The 21,495-nt window shown below is 45.8% G+C and overlaps 1 protein-coding gene across 1 annotated transcript; it reads left to right on the forward strand.

Moving 5' to 3' along the window:
* The first annotated feature begins 376 nt into the window (after positions 1–376).
* Positions 377–19,941, forward strand: LOC119898228 (metaxin-1-like). The gene is given in 9 exon segments (XM_038712411.1): positions 377–519; positions 9,702–9,771; positions 9,860–9,939; positions 15,852–15,944; positions 16,028–16,210; positions 17,347–17,415; positions 17,417–17,424; positions 17,518–17,675; positions 19,366–19,941. Coding segments are annotated over 9 exon segments (963 nt in total). The 5' UTR covers positions 377–438; the 3' UTR covers positions 19,587–19,941.
* The last annotated feature ends 1,554 nt before the right edge of the window (positions 19,942–21,495 follow it).

Genomic DNA, 21,495 nt, shown 5'->3' on the forward strand with positions numbered 1-21,495 from the left:
GGGGTCTGGGGTTCCTCCACAAGGTTTTGAGCGTTAAACTCTTGATTTCCTGCATTCTAGAGATGGTGGATTTCCTGTGGTGGAAATTTATATGAAGGGAAACACAAAATTCAGGTGGCCGGTGACAATTCATTATATAAAAATATTATTGAATATAATCAGCAGCTTGTTTTTTTCTTCTGTATTTACATTAAAGTATTTCTCATAGAACTTTTATTTGCTATTTAACATTTTTTGTTGTTTTTTCCGAAAGCTTTTAGCAAATGCTTTCAAAAAGTGGCGGGCACGTGTCCCCAGCGTCCCCGGTGTGAATCACACCTGTATGTTTTAGAATAAAAATCTAAAATCGATTCCATTTTGATTAGATTTCTATTTTATTTTGGCAGTCAACTGGTGAAGCTCCTCTTCCGGTGTGAAAGGTCATCGTCCCGGCTGAAGATGGCGGCGCCCGACGAGTTGTTTTGCTGGGAAGGAGACTGGGGTTTACCGTCCGTCGACACGGACTCTCTGGTGGTTCTGGTGAGTCCCCGTTCGCACCGGACCGGACCGGCTCACCGGCGGTCCGGTGGTCTCGTTCACGCGCAGAAACGCGCGTTAAATCTCACGGTAACCGCTGCTAACGTTAGCATGCTAACAGCGCAGTGAAGAGACCCACAGGGAACTCTGGGTGCGCGCGTGCGTGCGTGTGTGTTTGCGCGTGCGTGTTAATCGGTGGGTTTCTGTGTTGATTAATCTGAGAGTTGCGTCACTTTTCCAAACGTTTCCAGTTTCAAACGTCAACCTCGTGTCGTCATTGGATGACGTCACAGGCGGCGTGGACAACACGAGCTTCCTGATTAATCGATCAGAGGGTCGTGTATAAATTGAACTGCTCATCAGTTTTATCAGCTTCCTTCCACACAGACAGAAACTCTTCATGAAAGGTTCAAAAACAACGAAATGAATGAATCTAAACTTATTCATTATGTAATGATGTCATCGTTTCATTCTCTTATCACGTTGTAATAAAGGGATCGTTGACAGGAGTCGCCGTGGTAACCGAATATATTTGGGCTGTTCAGACAGAATAAGACTCGTGATGACATCATCTTTAGGAAAGTGTATTTATCGACCAAAAGATTCATTTAGATAATATGTGAATACTGGAGAAAATAAAATATCAGGTTCTGCTAAAGTTCATTTGTGGTTTTCGGTACAAAACTCTGTGAAACGGCTTCGGCACATTTTAGCAGCTCTGTGATGAAACTGGCAGCCGTGATTTAAAGAGTTCATATTCTGCTTTTTGGCCTTTTCCCCTATAAACCTTTATAAACTTTTATAAACTTTTATAAACTTTTATAAACTTTTATAAACTTTATAAACTTTTATAAACCTTTATAAACTTTTATAAACCTTTATAAACTTTATAAACCTTTATAAACTTTTATAAACCTTTATAAACTTTTATAAACCTTTATAAACCTTTTTTGTGCTGTAACAGGTTTGCAAAGTGAAAAAGCCCAAAGGGAGTTCCCATCTCCACAGAAAACTCTGCTCTGAACTGAAAACAGCTGGTTTGTAGTCCAGCCCTTCACTTCCTTTACTTGTGACGTCACAATGAAAACACGTCATAAAGCTCGCCGAGCGGCTGGCGGGGTCAGACACGCCCTCAAACCAAGCTAGTCTGAGCGGAGGCCCTTTGGCTCCACTCGCCTTTGTTTGGTTTTCCATTGTAGAAATGTTGCACCTGTTCCTGCTTCCAGGTACTTTTTTTCATCTCACCTCTGTCGAGCTGAGGGAAACTAAAATGTAAGGTGAAAACAGGACAGACTGCTGATTGGTCAGAGAGAATATTCACTGTTCACTGCATCATCATTGCTGCAGCAGACAGACGGCAGTTTTCATCACTAAATCCACTTCTGAGAAGTTTTGAGGTGAAATCAGCTGTGCAGATTTACAATATTGACAGTTTTACAAGAAGTGATGGAACAAAAATGTGCCTGAATATTTTTGGAGTTGAGGCGGCAGGTTGAAGCCTGCTGTGACCCGCGGGAGGAGCGTGTGAGGCCGGCCAGCCAGCCGCCCGCTCACAGAGCCCTCTGCTCCCGCCGTCACACAGACCGCTGCAGCAACAACGGCAGAGGAAAACACAGCTGGAAGGTTTTCATACCGCTTATCTGTCTTTACATTCTGAGGAAGGTTGAGACTAGTCCTCATTGGTTAGCAGGTCTCTCACACAAGGATGATAACGGCATGAATCTGTAACTGCACGACTGTTTAAAACGGGTCAGATGTAAAATTAACCTACAATTTAATCGCCGTCTTCACGATTAGCTAATCGCGTTCTTTCAAATCGCAATTTGGATTTGAAAAGGATTAATCGTTCAGCCCTACTTTCTTATCCATCACGTGTCAAATTAAACCAGATTTGACGCTCATTACAGGACTAGTCTCAATAACGTAGCGAGAAGCTCAGACCTCATTGCATTTTGGAACCGGGTCCTTTTAGAACCGGGTATCGATCCCCATCCCTATTTATCATCAGTGAAAATCCAAATGAAATCTAAGAAGTGCAGCTCAGACTGCCATATTCTTAATTATTCTTTATTTTTCAATTTTATAGATGTTTATTACTTTTATTCATTCAGCTGACGCTTTTATCCAAAGCGACTTAAAGCTAATTCCTTGTGTTGTAAACCTGCTGGGTAACAAAGCTGGTCTGATATCTGAAATCACATGTGCAGCTCCTCACACGACCACCAGATGGCAGCTAAGTAGCTTTAACCGCCGGGACGGACTCGCTCTGAGTAAATACCACAGTACTTGTACTCCTGCTCTGCATAAAGAGCCGGAGCCGGATCAACAAAAGGTCCAGATCCGCTCCACTCCTCACACCCAGACCCACCGGACCCTGTTAGGCCTCACAGTGGTTCTCAAAGGGGGTCCTTGAGGGGTTTCCAGGGGGGTCCCCAGCGAATCATTCCGTCGATAAGTAATCAGTAACAGGGTGCCTTTGCTGTGTGAAGCTGCTGTCTCTTCTGTACTTCAGCACTTCCTCCCGACAGCAGGCTGCTTCATTAGCGTTGATCCAGAATCGGTTTGGTCACAGTGTGACGGGAGGCAGCGCCGATCGATCGGTGCTCCGGCTGCCGTTAGTCCTGTTCCCACGGGATCACGCTGATCCGCGATCGATCGACCTCTGCTGTGTTGTTTACATAAACGAACCAGGCCGTTAAATGCGAGGACATCAGTTCATTGATTGGTTGAGGAATTAGTCCGCAGGTTAATGGGAATAATCGCTAGTCTCATAATGTCTTGTGATGTCAGAGCAGGTGAGGCGGCGTCTGTATGGATCAGCCTTAGTATTGATTAGCAAGAATCAAAGTCAAAGTGTTTTCAAACGTGTTCTAAATGCTGAAAGACAGACGAGTCACGCTTTAGTTAAAGACTGGACTCGTGGTTACCCAGGATGCACCGGTGCTGCAGACGGTTTCCATGACTGATGTGTTCCTGGGAGTCTGGTGACAGGCTGGAAGCAGTGATCCCGCCTGCAGACCGCGCTGAGGGCCACCCTGCTCCTCTGAACCCTTAAACCTGAAACATGTTTGTGTTGGACTGAGATCTGAGCGCAGGGCAGCAGTGCAGTCTGGGTAACGATGGAGCGGTTGGAAAACACTAATCTGTGGCGGCTGGGAATCACCGCCAGTTTTTCCAAACCGCTGCAGGGCTCCACGCTAACGAGCACATAGTATTTAATACTGCGAGTGTGTATCTGGACTCAGGATCAGAAAGCTCTGGTTGGTGCTTCGCGGCTTGTGGCGTGTGGGACTTGTAGTTTTTAATCAGGAACAGATCCACGGTCCACCAGCAGCACCAACACAGCCCACAGCACGCTGAACAAGATTTATAATAATTAATTTATAATAACTTCAGTTAAACAGGAGGAGGCGGCTAAATCTGTCCTCTGCAGAGACTCGATCCACAACCTGAACAAGTAGAAATGTAATGTATTAGTATAATATTATAACATTAAATAAAATGTGTACTGTTTATTTATTATTTATTTCTTTATTTCTTTATATATATATAATATATTAATGTTGTTCATATACTTTCACATATTATTATATTTCAGATAACTTACCTCTAGTAAAATATTAATTCCAGTAACAGCAGTTTCATTTTGTGTTTTTATTCATTAAATTCTTGTGCAGAAAAATGCTCTACCTGGTGGCCGTCCTGTCTGTCTTAATGTCCCGCCCCCTCCAGTCTGTGATTGGTCAGTTCATGAAAAGTGATACTGATGAGCTCATCGACATGACTTTGAACATGTATCAACAAAACGCAGCGATATGGCCAGCTAGCAAAACACAAACCTTAACTGTGTCTCAATTCAGATACTTCTGTTAGTACACGAACATGCAGTACTCTGTGTACATTATGTACTTTCCCTGAATGACTGATTTACACTTCATGATCATCAGAAAGAGACACGGTGATTTTCACACTGTGAAATGTATCTTGGTCACAATTCTTTATAAAAAGATTGTTGTTTACGACGTGTTTATGTTATATGGGAGATTTTTAAACACCCAGATATCAATATTTGTTTCAATCAGGCGATCATGAACATGTTGCTACAGGATAGCGGTGGGTTGGAGAGGAGGCGGGGCTTCACAAAGTGACCGCCAACACCTCCTGATGGTGAATTAGCTGTTAACTGTTGGACAGACGGAGAGGTGGAGGAGCATGAGGTCGTCTGCAGCTCTGCTGTTTGGGCCCGTTGTTTCAGCCCGTTATTCAGCCTGTGTTGTTTCGGCTTGTTGTTTCAGCCCGTAATTCAGCCTGTGTTGTTTCAGCCAGTTATTCAGCCTTTGTTGTTTCGGCTTGTTGTTTCAGCCTGTGTTGTTTCAGCTTGTTGTTTCAGCCCATTATTCAGCCTGTGTTGTTTCAGCTTGTTGTTTCAGCCCGTTATTCAGCCTGTGTTGTTTCGGCTTGTTGTTTCAGCCTTTGTTGTTTCGGCTTGTTGTTTCAGCCTGTGTTGTTTCAGCTTGTTGTTTCAGCCCATTATTCAGCCTGTGTTGTTTCAGCTTGTTGTTTCAGCCCGTTATTCAGCCTGTGTTGTTTCAGTCCGTTGTTTCAGCCCGTTATTCAGCCTGTTGTTTCCACTGTTTCAGCCCGTTGTTTCAGCCCGTTGTTTCAGCCCGTTGTTTCAGCCTGTTATTCAGCCTGTTGTTTCCACTGTTTCAGCCTGTGTTGTTTCAGTCCGTTGTTTCAGCCCGTTATTCAGCCTGTTGTTTCCACTGTTTCAGCCCGTTGTTTCAGCCCGTTGTTTCAGCCCGTTGTTTCAGCCTGTTATTCAGCCTGTTGTTTCCACTGTTTCAGCCTGTTGTTTCAGCCCGTTATTCAGCCTGTATTGTTTCCACTGTTTCAGCCCGTTGTTTCAGCCCATTATTCAGCCTGTTGTTTCCACTGTTTCAGCCTGTGTCGTTTCAGCCTGTGTCGTTTCAGCCTGTGTCGTTTCAGCCTGTGTCGTTTCAGCCTGTGTTGTTTCAGCGTGTTGTTTCAGCTTGTTGTTTCAGCCTGTGTTGTTTCAGCTTGTTGTTTCAGCCCGTTATTCAGCCTGTGTTGTTTCAGCTTGTTGTTTCAGCCTGTGTTGTTTCAGCTTGTTGTTTCAGCCCGTTATTCAGCCTGTGTTGTTTCAGCTTGTTGTTTCAGCTTGTTGTTTCAGCTTGTTGTTTCAGCCCGTTATTCAGCCTGTGTTGTTTCAGCCCATTATTCAGCCTGTGTTGTTTCAGCCCGTTATTCAGCCTGTTGTTTCCACTGTTTCAGCCTGTTGTTTCAGCCCGTTATTCAGCCTGTGTTGTTTCCACTGTTTCAGCCCGTTATTCAGCCTGTGTTGTTTCCACTGTTTCAGCCCGTTGTTTCAGCCCGTTATTCAGCCTGTTGTTTCCACTGTTTCAGCCTGTGTTGTTTCAGCCTGTGTTGTTTCAGCCTGTGTCGTTTCAGCCCGTGTCGTTTCAGCGTGTTGTTTCAGCTTGTTGTTTCAGCCTGTGTTGTTTCAGCTTGTTGTTTCAGCCTGTTTTGTTTCAGCCCGTTATTCAGCCTGTGTTGTTTCAGCTTGTTGTTTCAGCCTGTGTTGTTTCAGCTTGTTGTTTCAGCTTGTTGTTTCAGCTTGTTGTTTCAGCCCGTTATTCAGCCTGTGTTGTTTCAGCCCGTTATTCAGCCTGTTGTTTCCACTGTTTCAGCCCGTTATTCAGCCTGTGTTGTTTCAGCCTGTGTTGTTTCAGCCCGTTATTCAGCCTGTGTCGTTTCAGCCTGTGTCGTTTCAGCCTGTGTCGTTTCAGCCTGTGTCGTTTCAGCCTGTGTCGTTTCAGCTTGTTGTTTCAGCCTGTGTTGTTTCAGCTTGTTGTTTCAGCCCGTTATTCAGCCTGTGTTGTTTCAGCTTGTTGTTTCAGCCCGTTATTCAGCCTGTGTTGTTTCAGCTTGTTGTTTCAGCCCGTTATTCAGCCTGTGTTGTTTCAGCTTGTTGTTTCAGCCCGTTATTCAGCCTGTGTTGTTTCAGCCCGTTATTCAGCCTGTTGTTTCCACTGTTTCAGCCTGTTGTTTCAGCCCGTTATTCAGCCTGTATTGTTTCCACTGTTTCAGCCCGTTGTTTCAGCCCATTATTCAGCCTGTTGTTTCCACTGTTTCAGCCTGTGTCGTTTCAGCCTGTGTCGTTTCAGCCTGTGTTGTTTCAGCTTGTTGTTTCAGCCTGTGTTGTTTCAGCTTGTTGTTTCAGCCCGTTATTCAGCCTGTGTTGTTTCAGCTTGTTGTTTCAGCCTGTGTTGTTTCAGCTTGTTGTTTCAGCCCGTTATTCAGCCTGTGTTGTTTCAGCTTGTTGTTTCAGCTTGTTGTTTCAGCTTGTTGTTTCAGCCCGTTATTCAGCCTGTGTTGTTTCAGCCCATTATTCAGCCTGTGTTGTTTCAGCCCGTTATTCAGCCTGTGTTGTTTCAGCCCATTATTCAGCCTGTGTTGTTTCAGCCCGTTATTCAGCCTGTTGTTTCCACTGTTTCAGCCTGTTGTTTCAGCCCGTTATTCAGCCTGTTGTTTCCACTGTTTCAGCCTGTGTTGTTTCAGCCTGTGTTGTTTCAGCCTGTGTCGTTTCAGCCCGTGTCGTTTCAGCGTGTTGTTTCAGCTTGTTGTTTCAGCCTGTGTTGTTTCAGCTTGTTGTTTCAGCCTGTTTTGTTTCAGCCCGTTATTCAGCCTGTGTTGTTTCAGCTTGTTGTTTCAGCCTGTGTTGTTTCAGCTTGTTGTTTCAGCCCGTTATTCAGCCTGTGTTGTTTCAGCTTGTTGTTTCAGCCCATTATTCAGCCTGTGTTGTTTCAGCCCGTTATTCAGCCTGTTGTTTCCACTGTTTCAGCCCGTTATTCAGCCTGTGTCGTTTCAGCCTGTGTCGTTTCAGCCTGTGTCGTTTCAGCCTGTGTCGTTTCAGCCTGTGTCGTTTCAGCCTGTGTCGTTTCAGCTTGTTGTTTCAGCCCGTTATTCAGCCTGTGTTGTTTCAGCTTGTTGTTTCAGCCTGTGTTGTTTCAGCCCGTTATTCAGCCTGTGTTGTTTCAGCGTGTTGTTTCAGCTTGTTGTTTCAGCTTGTTGTTTCAGCTTGTTGTTTCAGCCTGTGTTGTTTCAGCTTGTTGTTTCAGCCCATTATTCAGCCTGTGTTGTTTCAGCCCGTTATTCAGCCTGTTGTTTCCACTGTTTCAGCCTGTTGTTTCAGCCCGTTATTCAGCCTGTGTTGTTTCCACTGTTTCAGCCCGTTGTTTCAGCCCGTTATTCAGCCTGTTGTTTCCACTGTTTCAGCCTGTGTTGTTTCAGCTTGTTGTTTCAGCCTGTGTTGTTTCAGCTTGTTGTTTCAGCCTGTGTTGTTTCAGCTTGTTGTTTCAGCCTGTGTTGTTTCAGCTTGTTGTTTCAGCCTGTGTTGTTTCAGCTTGTTGTTTCAGCCTGTGTTGTTTCAGCCCGTTATTCAGCCTGTGTTGTTTCAGCTTGTTGTTTCAGCCTGTGTTGTTTCAGCTTGTTGTTTCAGCCTGTGTTGTTTCAGCTTGTTGTTTCAGCTTGTTGTTTCAGCTCGTTATTCAGCCTGTGTTGTTTCAGCTTGTTGTTTCAGCTCGTTATTCAGCCTGTGTTGTTTCAGCCTGTGTTGTTTCAGCCCGTTATTCAGCCTGTTGTTTCCACTGTTTCAGCCCGTTATTCAGCCTGTGTTGTTTCAGCCTGTGTTGTTTCAGCCCGTTGTTTCAGCCCGTTATTCAGCCTGTGTTGTTTCATGCCGTTGTTTCAGCCCCACATTGTGAGCACTACCCGCAGCCAGTCGGCCGTGTGCCGCCTGTTTCTCTTGGTGGAACAAACTCTGACTTCACGGCTGCAGATTTATGAGGAAATTCTTCCTCAGTTTTTCTGGTTGTAAAATTTGAATGAAGCTTTTATTTTTTATTTCCAGAAGAACTGAGTCATGTCCAACACTGCAGACCGGCCTCCTTTCAGACAGGGCTTCATGTGCACTTTTTATTTTTAACAAACTCCAGATGATGCAAAATGTTAAACTTCACTAAGAGGAAGAAAGTCTTACTGTAACACAGAGTTTCCACCTGTTTTTTCTTTGTGCATTGCATTGTGGGACGAGGTTTCCCATCAGCACCACACTGTCGAGGCCTCTCGGTCCGTCTCCAGTCTGAACCCCCGCAGACTCTAAACCTGGAGAGTGTACTTGCAGTTCTATAGTTTGTGTCGGTCTACTAATCTTCGGGTCTGTCGGATGTTTTTTAAACAATCTTGACAGCTTTTCTTGTATTGAGTGCAAAACAAAAAATATGACGTTGAAGTTGATGAAGTTTCAGCAAGACTTTTTTACCTTCTAGAGATGTTTCGTAAATGTAAATGTAGAGATCCCTTTTTTTAGCTGGCTTGTTTGCTCAATTCAGTTGACTTTTTCAACATACTTTTACTTTTATGACCACAGCAGCTTCCTCGGCCGCCATTTTCTCAAGTTTGAAAACAGGCTGACGGTCCTGTCAGTCAGAGAAGTTTTTAAAGTTATTAAACCAGGCGAATGTCCATGTTTACTGTTTAAATGTTGACTTTTATTGGGAGTTATCTTTGAAACTCTTTTTCTGTCCATAAAACCAAGTTCCAAATAACAAAACATTGAAATATTGATAAAAACAGTGAATATCCATCAACATTCCCGTCAGCAGAAGCACACCGACGCTTTACAGGCCTGTAGCGTGAGAACAGAGCATCCCCTTCCATTTGGTACCTGCGGGTTGATGCGTCTCCAACGGGTCGGCCACAAAATGGCGAATAAGACCGTGTGTTCCAAAGCGGCACGTTTCCTCTGCAGAAAAGACGAGAGCAGGAAGCGCAACAATCAAGATGGCGCCTGACGAGAGTCGAATAGGCGGATTTTTGGACTTAAAACGGCAAAAATAAAAACATTCAGCCAGAGGTTTCTCCCGCAGTTAACTGCTGGACAACAGGACTGACAAGGAGGCTTTTACACTGAAAAATGTTGTTCAGGACGTATCGGGGTCAATTGTTATTATTGTTATTATTGTTTAGATTGAATTGTTAGCACTGAGTCCTGTAGAAGAGACAGAGTCAGACGTTCTGATGCTTCACTGAGATGGATTTTTATCATCATGTTTCTCCTCGCCGCTCTGCTGTGGCGTTGATCTGCTGCTTTGTGTCTGCAGGCCTACGCTCAGTTTGCAGGAGCTCCTCTCAAAGTGCGGAAGATCTCCAACCCCTGGAGGAGTCCCAGCGGTGAGACGCGTTCACGCTCAGAAACACGTGAAGAAGAGGAAACAATCATCCGCTGATGATGTTCATGTTGTTTTTTCTGCTTTCAAAGGGTCACTTCCTGCTCTGAGGACCAATCAGAAAGAGACTCTGTCCAGGCCCTCTGACATCATCATCCACCTCAGAAAACAGGTAACCTTCCCAGCATGCATCAGGGCTGATCAGTGTATTATAATTCCATTAGATTAAACGATTAAAGATGATTAAAAACAGGAAAATAAATAAATTCAAGGTTTTATTTTGGAGGCTGGCCAATCAGACGCAGGCTGAGTGTTCAGTTTTAGAACATGCAGTTTATTCCAGAACACGAGGTATCGTTCAGGTTCCTGGTTCAGAGCGGGTCCAGAGTCTGAGGCTCGCAGCTCTGCAGCCGACTGGAAAAACTCCTTTAACAACAGGAAGCTGCAGCCGAGACACATTCCTGCAGAGGCGATAATCCTCTTTAACCTCAGCAGGACGGGAGCTGCTGGGAGGGGGGGCGGTCCTCTTCAGAACCAGAACCAGCTGACACAAACACTTGAAAACAAAAGAGCTGTTTTCTCAGTCTTTTATCCGAACTGCTTTTCAGACCACCTGGGTGTCGTATCGTGTGCAGAAGCTGCGTCCGTCCCCACAGTAGGCAGAATTTCACAAACGTATTTGTGATGATCCTCAAGTCGCCTCTCAGATCTGCTGCGGTGAATATCATCATCATCATCATCACCATCATCATCATCATCACCATCATAGCCACCCGGTAAATTCAAGAAAATATAGTTTTGGAGGCAGAGTCTGAGTTTGAGCTGCGTATCTGATGGATATAAACAGAACCAGAGACATTTTAGAGGAGGCGCCACTCAAGCACATCCTCACTACAACTCTATGGCGGACAGCCTGTAAAGATGGCGCTTATCCCGCCCCTCCCGCTAGAAAGCCATCGTCTGCTTTTAACAGTCAACTGTGCAAAGTTGTCAAAATGTTTCAGCGATTTTATATCTGTTCATGTAGTTTTTGTGTCCCGGTGACCAGAGAAAGTGCAGCTCTGGCGCTCTGCCCCTTCATTCAGACAGGAGCCTGGTGGTGTTAGTCTGAAATAGCTGCCCGGAGGCGTTGCCAAGATGGCGGCCGAGTGGCGGGACTTGTCCAGAAGGACTTTGGCAGAACAGCAGAGGAAGGATAAACGCACAAGAGGTTCTGCGAAGCTTCAATTATTTGCTCTTAATTACCATCGATGCTCCGAAAGCTCAAAAACTGACATTCGTCTCTAAAGCAGGGTTCTTAACCTTTCTGGCAGTCTGACCCCTTTTTGAAGTTGAAAATATTTCACAAATTGTCCGGTGACAAAGTGTCCCTGACTCATCCTAAAATAAGACTTAAACCGACCATCATTAAGACGAAGCTCCTGGACCAGCGGCGTCTCCCCTTTCTGAGGGCGTTTGAACACGTCACACACTCAGAGCAGCGCTCTGCGTTTGGCAGATGTTTTTAGCAACAAAAGACTCAGAGTTATTAATTAGCGGTAAACCAAAGATTACAGATGTTTGATTAGACTGACAGGACAGCTGATTCTGTCTGATTCTTCTTTTAGCGGTTGGCATCGGCGCCACCTGCTGGATTAAACAGTGAAAAACATTATTTTGAAGTTGTTTTTTCTGTTACTGACTATAGCAGCATCCTCGCGGCCCCAGGGGGGTCCCGGCCCCCAGGTTAAGAACCACCGCTCTAAAGGGTTTTTTCTCCAGGCTGCGGCGAGATGGATCAGTGCATTACAGCCTCTGCAACAAGGGAATCGTGATGTCAGAACACGTATTAACCCGGGTCACTGAGCTTTTCTCTTCCCTGTTTGGGTTCTGAAACAGAATGATTAAAGAACAGTCGACACACAGGTTTGATTCCCCCCTGCAGCCGGACCGCAGCTCCGTCTGCTGCTGGTGGTTTACGGGCCGGATGATGATGATGATGATGATGATGATGTCACTGCAGGACTCTCTCAGACCTTCCTCCTCCCGACTGAGTCTCTGTGACCTCTGGCTGGAGTTTTCCTTTCCCCTCCGTCTCTGAGCCGAACGCTGCCCCTCCGCCTGCGCTCTGCAGCCGACAGGCAGCTGGAAGACATTACCCAGCATGCTCGGTGCCTCCGCGCTGCGGTAGGTTAGTTACAGACCACAACCACAGGAGAGCTGCTGAAGAAGCTCAGAGCTGCAGAGTCAACATTTACTCACTGCAGCCACACACTTCTTCTTCTTCTTCTTCTGCTGCTGCTGCTTTCAGGTTCTTCTTCTTAAACCAGTCGCTTCTGCTTAGATTCTTGTTATTCTCAAACTCGCTTTCACTTAGTTCCTTATTTCCACTTTTCTCCAGTGAAAACCTAAAGAACAGATCAGATGTTCCTCAAGTCTTCTGTCTGTGTTCCTGCTCCACAGAGGATGAACCCCGTGACCTTTCCTCTAGCGCCACCTTCAGGACAAACATTACGCTTTTATCACAACAGCAGTAAACATGTACTGCAGAGGTCACTAATTGGCAGACTGCGGTCCAGATCCAAACCCGGACTAACCCCCGATGTATTATTGAGAATTACTAACTCGTGACAGAGCGTTTCTGTTTTAACCCGCGCAGCTTTTCTAGCATTTTCTGTCCTGGTTTAGCGTCTCAGGAAACTGTCAGACCGATCGCAAGTGTTCCGATCGTCTCATCATCGTCAGTTGGTTGTGTTGCTCCTCCCAGCCGGATGATCCAGTTTGGCTCAAAACTGTCTCAAAAAAGCCTTAAGAACTAAAAGATAGAAGGTTGTCAAGCTTGTGACTTGAGCTTGAGTCTGCTATAAGACAGGGATTGTTCTTTAGGCTACGTACTGTACAGTGTTTGTGAACAGCTACATCCTGATTGTCTGCAATGAATAAACAGTCCTCTGGATGTGAAGGCAGCTACTTTAGCAATAATGAAGAACAGAATGACTCTCAATCATCTGATTTAGCTGTGACAAACCTTTTTATTTAGGAACAATAAATCCAGAATAAAGCGCAGCGGCACTGGGCTGATGATGTGCAATCAATAAAATGATGTAGTTTTTCATTTCACATTACACAAGACTAATGAGGTGAGCAGAGAGTTGTAAAAAATCCACTTGTTGTAATATTAGGGCTGTGTTAAAGTATCCTCTATAATCACAGTAACAACGAGCTCTGTGCTGTTCTCCCATTCTCACTCTGTATTTACACAAACATCAAGGCGTGTAACGGGAAATATTATATATATAATCCTGCCCTGTAGACATCTACATGCCACGCTTCTATTACAGCGATAACGCCACCTACTGTTCACTGTGTGACGACGAGCGGGAGGCGTTCGGACCGGCTCATCGCTGCTTGCAGCTTTAATTAGGATTTATTATCCCTCCAGTTTGTTGTGAAAACTAAATATTGTAGAAATATTAGATTTGACAGTCAGCTGTACGTCACGGTGCTGAATAATAACCCAAGTTAGTCGTCGTGATGTTCCGGACCTCTTTGAATGTTTTTGAATATTCCTGCAGTCCAGCATCCTGCTGAGCTCCGGCTCTATGGTTTCACTCTGCGCAGCTTCTCATTAGCAGAGTTATTTAACGTTCTACAGAAGCTCGTTTAGATGCCGACTCGGATCCTTCTGTTGCTTCGAACTTTAGATGTCCGTCCAGTCGATCTCACGGCTCATCAAACTGTATTCATGCCGATTTTGTCTGACGATGTCGTGATCACAAAATAATGATTTTACCTGCAGCAACAGCGGCTTGTTGGTGTCTGCTGTGAACTCTTTCTTACTTTATAAATACATAATGGTGAATTCATCTGCAGTAAAACACAGTGACCAACCTTTTCTCTAACTACAGACATCAAAAACTACTTGTTCTGTATATGTGAGGATAAAATCAGACAGTCGAGGTCAGATTTATTAATAGAGGGCTGCCAAACGGAGCAAAATATCACGATACATAGGTACTAAAATACATGCATAGTAGGGGTGGGAATCTCACAGTTGGGTTTATGAAATGATTATTGATGCATCTTTTTTTTTTTTTCTATGTGATTTCTGGATAAGAGTTTAATTTGCACATTAAAATCCAAAAGAAACGTCTCCCTTAAAAGACGAGTTTACAACCCTAATTTACTTCACCAGGCTCAGCGCCTGCTGGTCACCGTCCTTTATTTAACTGCCAGCTTTCAGACTCCTCAGAAAATGATTTAACCATCAAGATGTAACGTACAGGACACAGCTGTACAGCAGCTCGGCAGTAATGACGCACAAGTAATTAACTCTGCTTCGTTACTAATTTAGCTAATATTAACTTAGCAGCCAAAAAGCGTGCTGTACAGGGGGTGTCAGGGAGATGTTGGCGAGCGCCAACCGCCTTTTCCAGCAGCTGGTGAAACGGCAGACTTTATTAACGCTCACATATAACACATAACTTTCTTCACATCTCTTTCATTCGCTCGCCCACTCACTCGCTACGCACACGGGAGACAAGAGCAGGAGGATGATACAGTGACAGCCGGGGGGGTCAGCCTTTTATCCAGGTCCAGAAGGAAACCCAGCACAGGGCTGCAGTCAGCTACAATTACAAAGCTTCCAATATCCTCACTTATTTAACTAATGTCTGCAGTCTGTAAATAAATAAATCAGATTCACTCCACCAGTTCACGGGTGTCCTGTACCGCACGACAGCTTCTGTAGTCAGAGGTCAAGCCAGCAGGTCAGACCCACAGTGCTGCTACAGAACTAAAGACACGTTATCATCTCTAATTCCTCGTTTTTATCATTCTCATCCAGCTTAAACTTTCAACTTGCTCTTTATCAGCAAAAATCTCCTTTCTAATCTGCGTCCAGTAAAGCAGCAGTCACAATTCCAGAGTTTTAAAACAAAGGCCATGTTTAGTGTGAAAGGACTCACAAAAGACTTCAAATGCAATAATAAACTCTATGTTGATGTACAAACACCAGTGTTAGCTGCCAGTTACATCAAATATGAGATGACAGGGTCTGGAGGAGTCTCAGCTCACATCAGACGGCTCATTTTAAGTAAAAGAAAAGCTCATTATGAATCTCTGAAGATGGGAAAGATAAGTGAATTACAGCAGCTGGGTAGCTAACTGCTGACATTCACCTGCTGCGTCTCCATTAGCGTGTGATGCATCAAGGTTAGGAAATGGTACGGTCCGTTTTAGGGGTGTCTGAAATCTGACATATATAAGAGAGTACAGGAAGTATATTGTAGTATTTACAAATACAGGTGAGAAAGACCCCCCTGAACTGTTGGTTTCGCCTCTTTTGGGGGGTCCTAGCCTTAACTAGGGGGGTCCTAGCCTTAACTTGGGGGGTCCTAGCTTTAACTAGGGGGGTCCTAGCCTTAACTTGGGGGGTCCTAGCTTTAACTAGGGGGGTCCTAGCCTTAACTAAGGGGTCCTAGCCTTAACTAAGGGGGTCCTAGCCTTAACTAAGGGGTCCTAGCCTTAACTAGGGGGGTCCTAGCCTTAACTAGGGGGGTCCTAGCCTTAACTTGGGGGGTCCTAGCCTTAACTAGGGGGGTCCTAGCCTTAACTAAGGGGTCCTAGCCTTAACTAGGGGGGTCCTAGCCTTAACTTGGGGGGTCCTAGCTTTAACTAGGGGGGTCCTAGCCTTAACTAAGGGGTCCTAGCCTTAACTAGGGGGGTCCTAGCCTTAACTAGGGGGTCCTAGCCTTAACTAAGGGGTCCTAGCCTTAACTAGGGGGTCCTAGCCTTAACTAAGGGGTCCTAGCCTTAACTAAGGGGTCCTAGCCTTAACTAAGGGGTCCTAGCCTTAACTAGGGGGTCCTAGCCTTAACTAAGGGGTCCTAGCCTTAACTAAGGGGTCCTAGCCTTAACTAGGGGGTCCTAGCCTTAACTAGGGGGGTCAGACCCCCGTAATTGGACCCATGCACGTCTGCAGGGCGATGCATCTAAAGCTGATGATACATCGTGTGCGTGCATGCAGACATTCATCTGCGTCAGTGAAGGACGCTGCAGCAGCTGTTTTCTCCCTCAGCAGATGATCTGATCTGTGTGTTTCAGAAATACAACGCTGACTACGATCTGTCGGCGAAGGAGGGCGCCGACAGCCTGGCCTTCATCTCTCTGATGGAGGAGAAGCTCAAACCTGCTCTGGTGAGAAACGCGAGACTCTTTCCTCTTCAGCAACATGTTAAATGCTCAAACGGGAACAGAGTACAGGTTTGTGTCTGTCGTAGATCTACTCGCTCTGGATCGAGCCGAAGAACTACGTGGACGTGACGCGCCGCTGGTACGCGGAGCACATGCCCTTCCCTCTGAACTTCTTCCTGCCCGGGCGAATGCAAAGCAGGCAGCTGGAGAAACTGCGACTGCAGCGAGGAAACGAGAGCCTGGAGGCCGGAGAGGAGCTGGAGAAGGAGGTGAGGACGTTATGATGCAACACGAACCTGCAGTGTGAGACCACAGCTGTCGTTCAGACCTGAAACCACCCGGTCTGAGGAGCTCGTCTCCGTCTGAGGTTTAACTTTCTGCGTCAGAACATGTTTCCAGTTTGTACAGATAAATAGTTTCCATGTGTTCAGGCTGGAAGAAGGGAAAACTTTCCTCTCTGTTGGAAAACTGCTGCTGTGAAACGATCCATCCACTTTGGAAAGAGGTCAGAGGTCGGGCAGCGTTCAGGGGAACGTCGTGAAAGAGCAGTTTGTTCCTGTCAGCGTGTCAGAAGCTCGACTGCATGTGTTTTCTGAAATGTTTCCGTCAGTGCTGACTTTGTTTCAGAGACTCCGTTAGAATCATCAAACCATCGTTCATGAGACGAGGTTTCTGTGGCTCCCTGACGATGGATCTTTGTGGTGACCTCTGACCTTTCCTTTTCCGATAAATCCTCCAGCGGACCGACCTTTAGTCCCCGACGAGGTCTTTCCGAAACCAGCAGCAGGGCTCGCACCGGAGGCTGTGGCGTGAGCCCCTCGTGGCTCGTCTGCCCGTCGTTATTTCTGCCTGCTGTGTCTCCAAACGCTGCAGGCTGGAAAACGTGTTGCATTACCATGACAACCGGCGGCGACCATCAGCAGTGAACCTGCACATTTTGTTTTGATACGTTCTGTGAAAATGAAGTTGATGCAAAGTTTATTTGTTGTATTAAAGTCACACAATAAATTAAACGGAAATAGATTTGTGGCCCGTCCTCCATCACTGGCCCAAAAGCCCGACTCGATCCTGGACCGGGATGAATCCAGGAGGGGCCGCTAAGGCCTGGACCCCGAGCGTTCTCTCCAGAGGATAAAACCTCTCAAGTTTTCTGTGAATAATCTCGGTTCCCACCAGATTAACACTAATTTAACAAAATAATCTAAACTCTAACTTTATTTCTCAACCTGGACTTTGTTTTGTGTGATTTATGTTATTAAGTTTAACTGCTGAACCGTCTGGGTCGACTTCGCTCTTTAGAGGCCCAGATGAACTGGTTTCTGGGAGCTGCTGGGCTCCAGGCACTGATTCTGGGTCCTGGTCTGTGGCGAGCTTCAGATTTGCAGCCCTGCTCTCTGTGTTTCAGTTGTTCCGTGATGCCGCAGAGTGTATGAACCTGCTGTCCCAGCGCCTCGGCTCACACAAGTTCTTCTTCGGGGGACTCGTAAGTAGATCCAGACCCTCCGTCAAATGTGTGGAGCTTCTCCAAACAGTCAGGGTTCTTGTTGGTTGATCGTCTGTGTGTCTGCCTCTTCAGGCCTTCGTCTCTGGACGCCTACGTGTTCGGTCACTTGGCGCCCATCCTGAAGTCCAAACTGCCCAACGGGAAACTGCAGCAGCACCTGAAGTCCCTCGACAACCTGAGCAGCTTCTGCACCAACGTCCTGCTGCTCTACTTCCCCAGAGACGGCAGAGGTGAGCCCACAAACCCAGACCAGGGGCAGCAGGTTGCTGTGATCCACCGAGATCCCAGGGTTCGTGTTCCTTGTGTCCTCAGACATCACACAAACCTCTGCAGCTGAACGCACGTTAATCAGGACAGTGTGTGAAGATTTGGGCTCGGCGATATTACGATATTAGATGATTTCTTTTCAGAGACATCGTTGGTACCGTGCTGTTACATTAAAGTTCCCCGGCTGCTCCGCCTCAGCTCTCTGGGATTTACGGAGGTTGCTGAAGAACAGAACGTGCTGCTAGCTGCTGGTATCTAATTAGCTCAGTTAGCCCGGTGGTCGTAGCTGACTCCACCCAGACTGGGAGCTCCGAGCCAATATTATGTAGCTGCAGGACCTGAGGCTGCGGTTTCAGGCCCCCCGCAATCCTGGGACCGTAGTTCTTTTGCAGCATCGCCATCTAGTGGAGCGGTGGTCGTAATGCACAGCAACACGAAGGAGTTGCCAGTAAATAACAACAACATGATGCAGATTTGTTAAACATATGAATTGATGCTTTGTCAGGTCTGTCACCAGGACAGCAGCTTCTAAAATGTTTGTTTTCTGAATGGAGTTTGGTTCGATCAGGGCTATGCTATGCTAACCTGTTCACAGTAAAGACCAACGACAGCTGGAATAAAGTTACAGACACATGTTTTCTGACTCACCAGGTAGTTCAACCTCCTCGCTTTTCTCCAACTAATGTCCAGTTTTATCCGTTTTTTATGTAAATATGAAGTCGTAGTCCGACAGAGCTAACGACGCTAACAACAACAGTGGAACCAGACGTGCACAGAAGCTGCTGAGAAGCTCCATAGAAGATAAATCAACGTTGAAATCCCAAAAACTAAAGTAAAAAGCTGATTTAATAAAAGCAGTTAACTCTGAGCTCCTCCTGTGAGTAAACGGTGTAGCTGTCAGAGCAGAATCCGACCGACTGCGGGTGTTTATCTGTCTGAAAGCTGCAGCGCTGCTCCCCGAACACGTCCCCGTTCTTTAGCAGCTCTCCGCCGGCCAGCGGATTGTCATGACACCGCTCGCCTGGTCCTCTCCAAACAACGCTCCGAAGCCGCCGGTGACGTGGAAAAATTTGAACTCACGTGAACCAGCCTCTTTATTTGAAGCTTTGGCCGTGTTTAACGTGAACATCTGACATCGTAACAACACATCATAAGTCAAAATGTGGAGAAGCATAATAGGTGTCCTTTAAACTTCACGCTACGTTAGGATCAATCTGACCGAAAGCTTTCAGCCGCAGCTCACAGCGGGTTCTGATTAGCGTCGTTAATAAGAGGCTAACACGTGGCTCGGGTTATTTCCCTGTTCTAAATTTTATTTATATAGCGCCAAATCACAACAACAGTTATCTCAGCGCTTTTCATAAAGAGCAGGTCTAGACCGTTATTTACAGAAGCCCAACAGTTCCCACCAAGAGCAGCACTAGAAGACAGACAAGGAAAAACTTCCTTTTAAGTTCAGTGAGACACAACTGCTGTGACGCGTTCTTTAGAGCATCAGTTAACTTTAGATATTTGCTCACAGATGATGAAGTCCTCCCAGATTCTGACCTTATTCCACTTGCGGATCGATGCATCAAGTTATTCCTCTGTGAAGAATAGGGACCCCCTAGTTAACACTTGTCCAACCGTGTCCACGTCCTCCGTGTTTTTCAGAGAGCTCCAGTCAGAAGACGTCCTCCCAGCCCGAAGGCGGAGACTTCGACCACGTCCCCAACAAGCGCAGGAAGCAGCTGCTGTCTGCTCTGGTGGCTCTGGGCGCCATGCTGAGCTACGCCCTCCTGACCGGCATGGTGTCCATCCAGCACGTCCAGCAGGAGGCGGCGCCGCGTCTGCAGACCATCGGATCCCAGGAGGAGGACGAGGGAGACGGCTGAGGAGGTGCAGGTTAAAACCAGCGGCATCATGGGACTTTATGGAGTGAAAATGCTGAGGATCCAGATGTTAGCTGTGTCTCACTGAAGAGTTCTTCCCGTCAACAAAGACGCATCCAGGCGCCGTTCAGGGAACAGGAAGTGGCTGTCGGGGCTGGTTCCTGTAAATAAATTAATTAAAAGATAATTCTGGATCTTTTTGTGACTTCTGTTTAACTGTTGTTCATTTTTTTTAAACGAAATGTTCTTTCGGGAAGAAACACGGATCAGTTTTCTCCTTTAAATACATGAATGATCTTTTATTTAGTGTTGAAGAGCTGATGAATGATCACATGACAGAATAAATCTATAGATCAAATAACTGTTGTTTTATTTTCTAGAAGCTTTTGTTTCGTCTGACGGTTCCTGTCAAATATAAAAAGCAGGAAGTTCACCGCCGGCTGGAATCGTTACCATAGTGACCTGGTAAACATTGTAACTTGGGGAGCTGCGGTCCAGCGGGTAGAACGGTCGTCCAGTCATCAGAAGGTCGGTGGTTCGATCCCCCGGTTCCCCCCGCCTGCACGTCCATGGGCAAGACATTGAAGCCCAAACTGCTTCAGTGTAAGAATGAGTTTCTGATCGCTCCTTAGCTTCTGACCACAGACTGTTCAACAGACGTCCCCCGTTGGGTGAGAGTCCGTTACCGCCAGCAAGATCCGTTCTGCACATGTGCAAAAGTGGTTCTGTCAGTCAAAGAAGGTCACCACAAATCTGCCTCTTCAAAATGATCCAACTAAATCTTAGATATCGAGCTAAGTTTTTTTTAATCACTGGAGATGAAACTGTTCACTATGATGTAATAGGAATAAAAACTACGGAAGCCCTAAGCGGCCATGGATCCATATCTTTATTTTACTCCATTTTCTCGTGATCCCGAGAAAACTAAACCGTAGTTAACACAGAACGTTTCTTAATGGGAATTTCAAGTTGGTTTTCATGTCACATTACAAAGGTACCTTAGTCGTAGTCTTAAGATTGTGAGTTTGATCCTCATGGAAAACCAATTAAAAAAAAATCTTTGTCAAATTCCTCTTCAACAAAGTTGTTATGAAGATGACTGATTCTCATGCTCACAATTAATCACGTGCTGGAGTGCGTGCATCCTGGTGATTGGTCCACATTCATTAACCTATGGACTTTTCATTTCCCATCATTCCCAGGCAGAGGAAATTCATCCACTTCTCCTTCAGGGGAATCCGTTTAAAGGCTCTTTCAGAACCTTTGAAATAGCCGTCAGGAAATGTGTGATTGGATTCCCCTGATTCTCTTCACAATAACTTTGTTGAACAGAATGATTAAAAAACACACAAAAAGAAGAATTAAAAAACTTGGCAAAGAACGAGGTCGAACCTGCAACCCTTGGGATGCAAGTCCTGCGTTCTACCAGCTAAGCTAAATACTGACTCAGCAAATCATCACGAAAATTATCGTAAAGAAACGCACCTGTATTCAGCTACGGTTCGTTATCTCGAGATCATGAGATAATTATCTCGTTATCACGGGAAAACTGTAAAATAAAAATATGAATTGATGGCCGCTTACTGCTTCCCTAAAAAACCTGATTCAACCGTACATTTTTAATTGACAACACTGTAACAATGTAGCAACAGAAAGGAGGCTAACACTAGCTGCTAACAGCTGTAGGGTTAGCCGGTCAACATGCATACATTCGCGGACTTAGGTTTAGGCTCACGCCCCTGTGGTGGATATGGTTAGGGTAAGGTGCGTTGGGTAGCTGCCAACGCCTTTTATACTAACGTAGCTAGCTACCTACCTAGCTAGCTACTAGCGCTTCCAGTCTAGACAGGGCGTCTCATTCAGACGTTGAAGGGTACGTTTTGCATCAAACAACGCTTTGTCAGCCTTTCTG

Source organism: Micropterus salmoides, unplaced genomic scaffold (genome assembly GCF_014851395.1).
Source record: "Micropterus salmoides isolate LMB-PRFRI ecotype aquatic unplaced genomic scaffold, ASM1485139v1 Ms_hic_scaffold_11, whole genome shotgun sequence".
In the NCBI taxonomy this organism is placed as follows: Eukaryota; Metazoa; Chordata; class Actinopteri; order Centrarchiformes; family Centrarchidae; genus Micropterus; species Micropterus salmoides.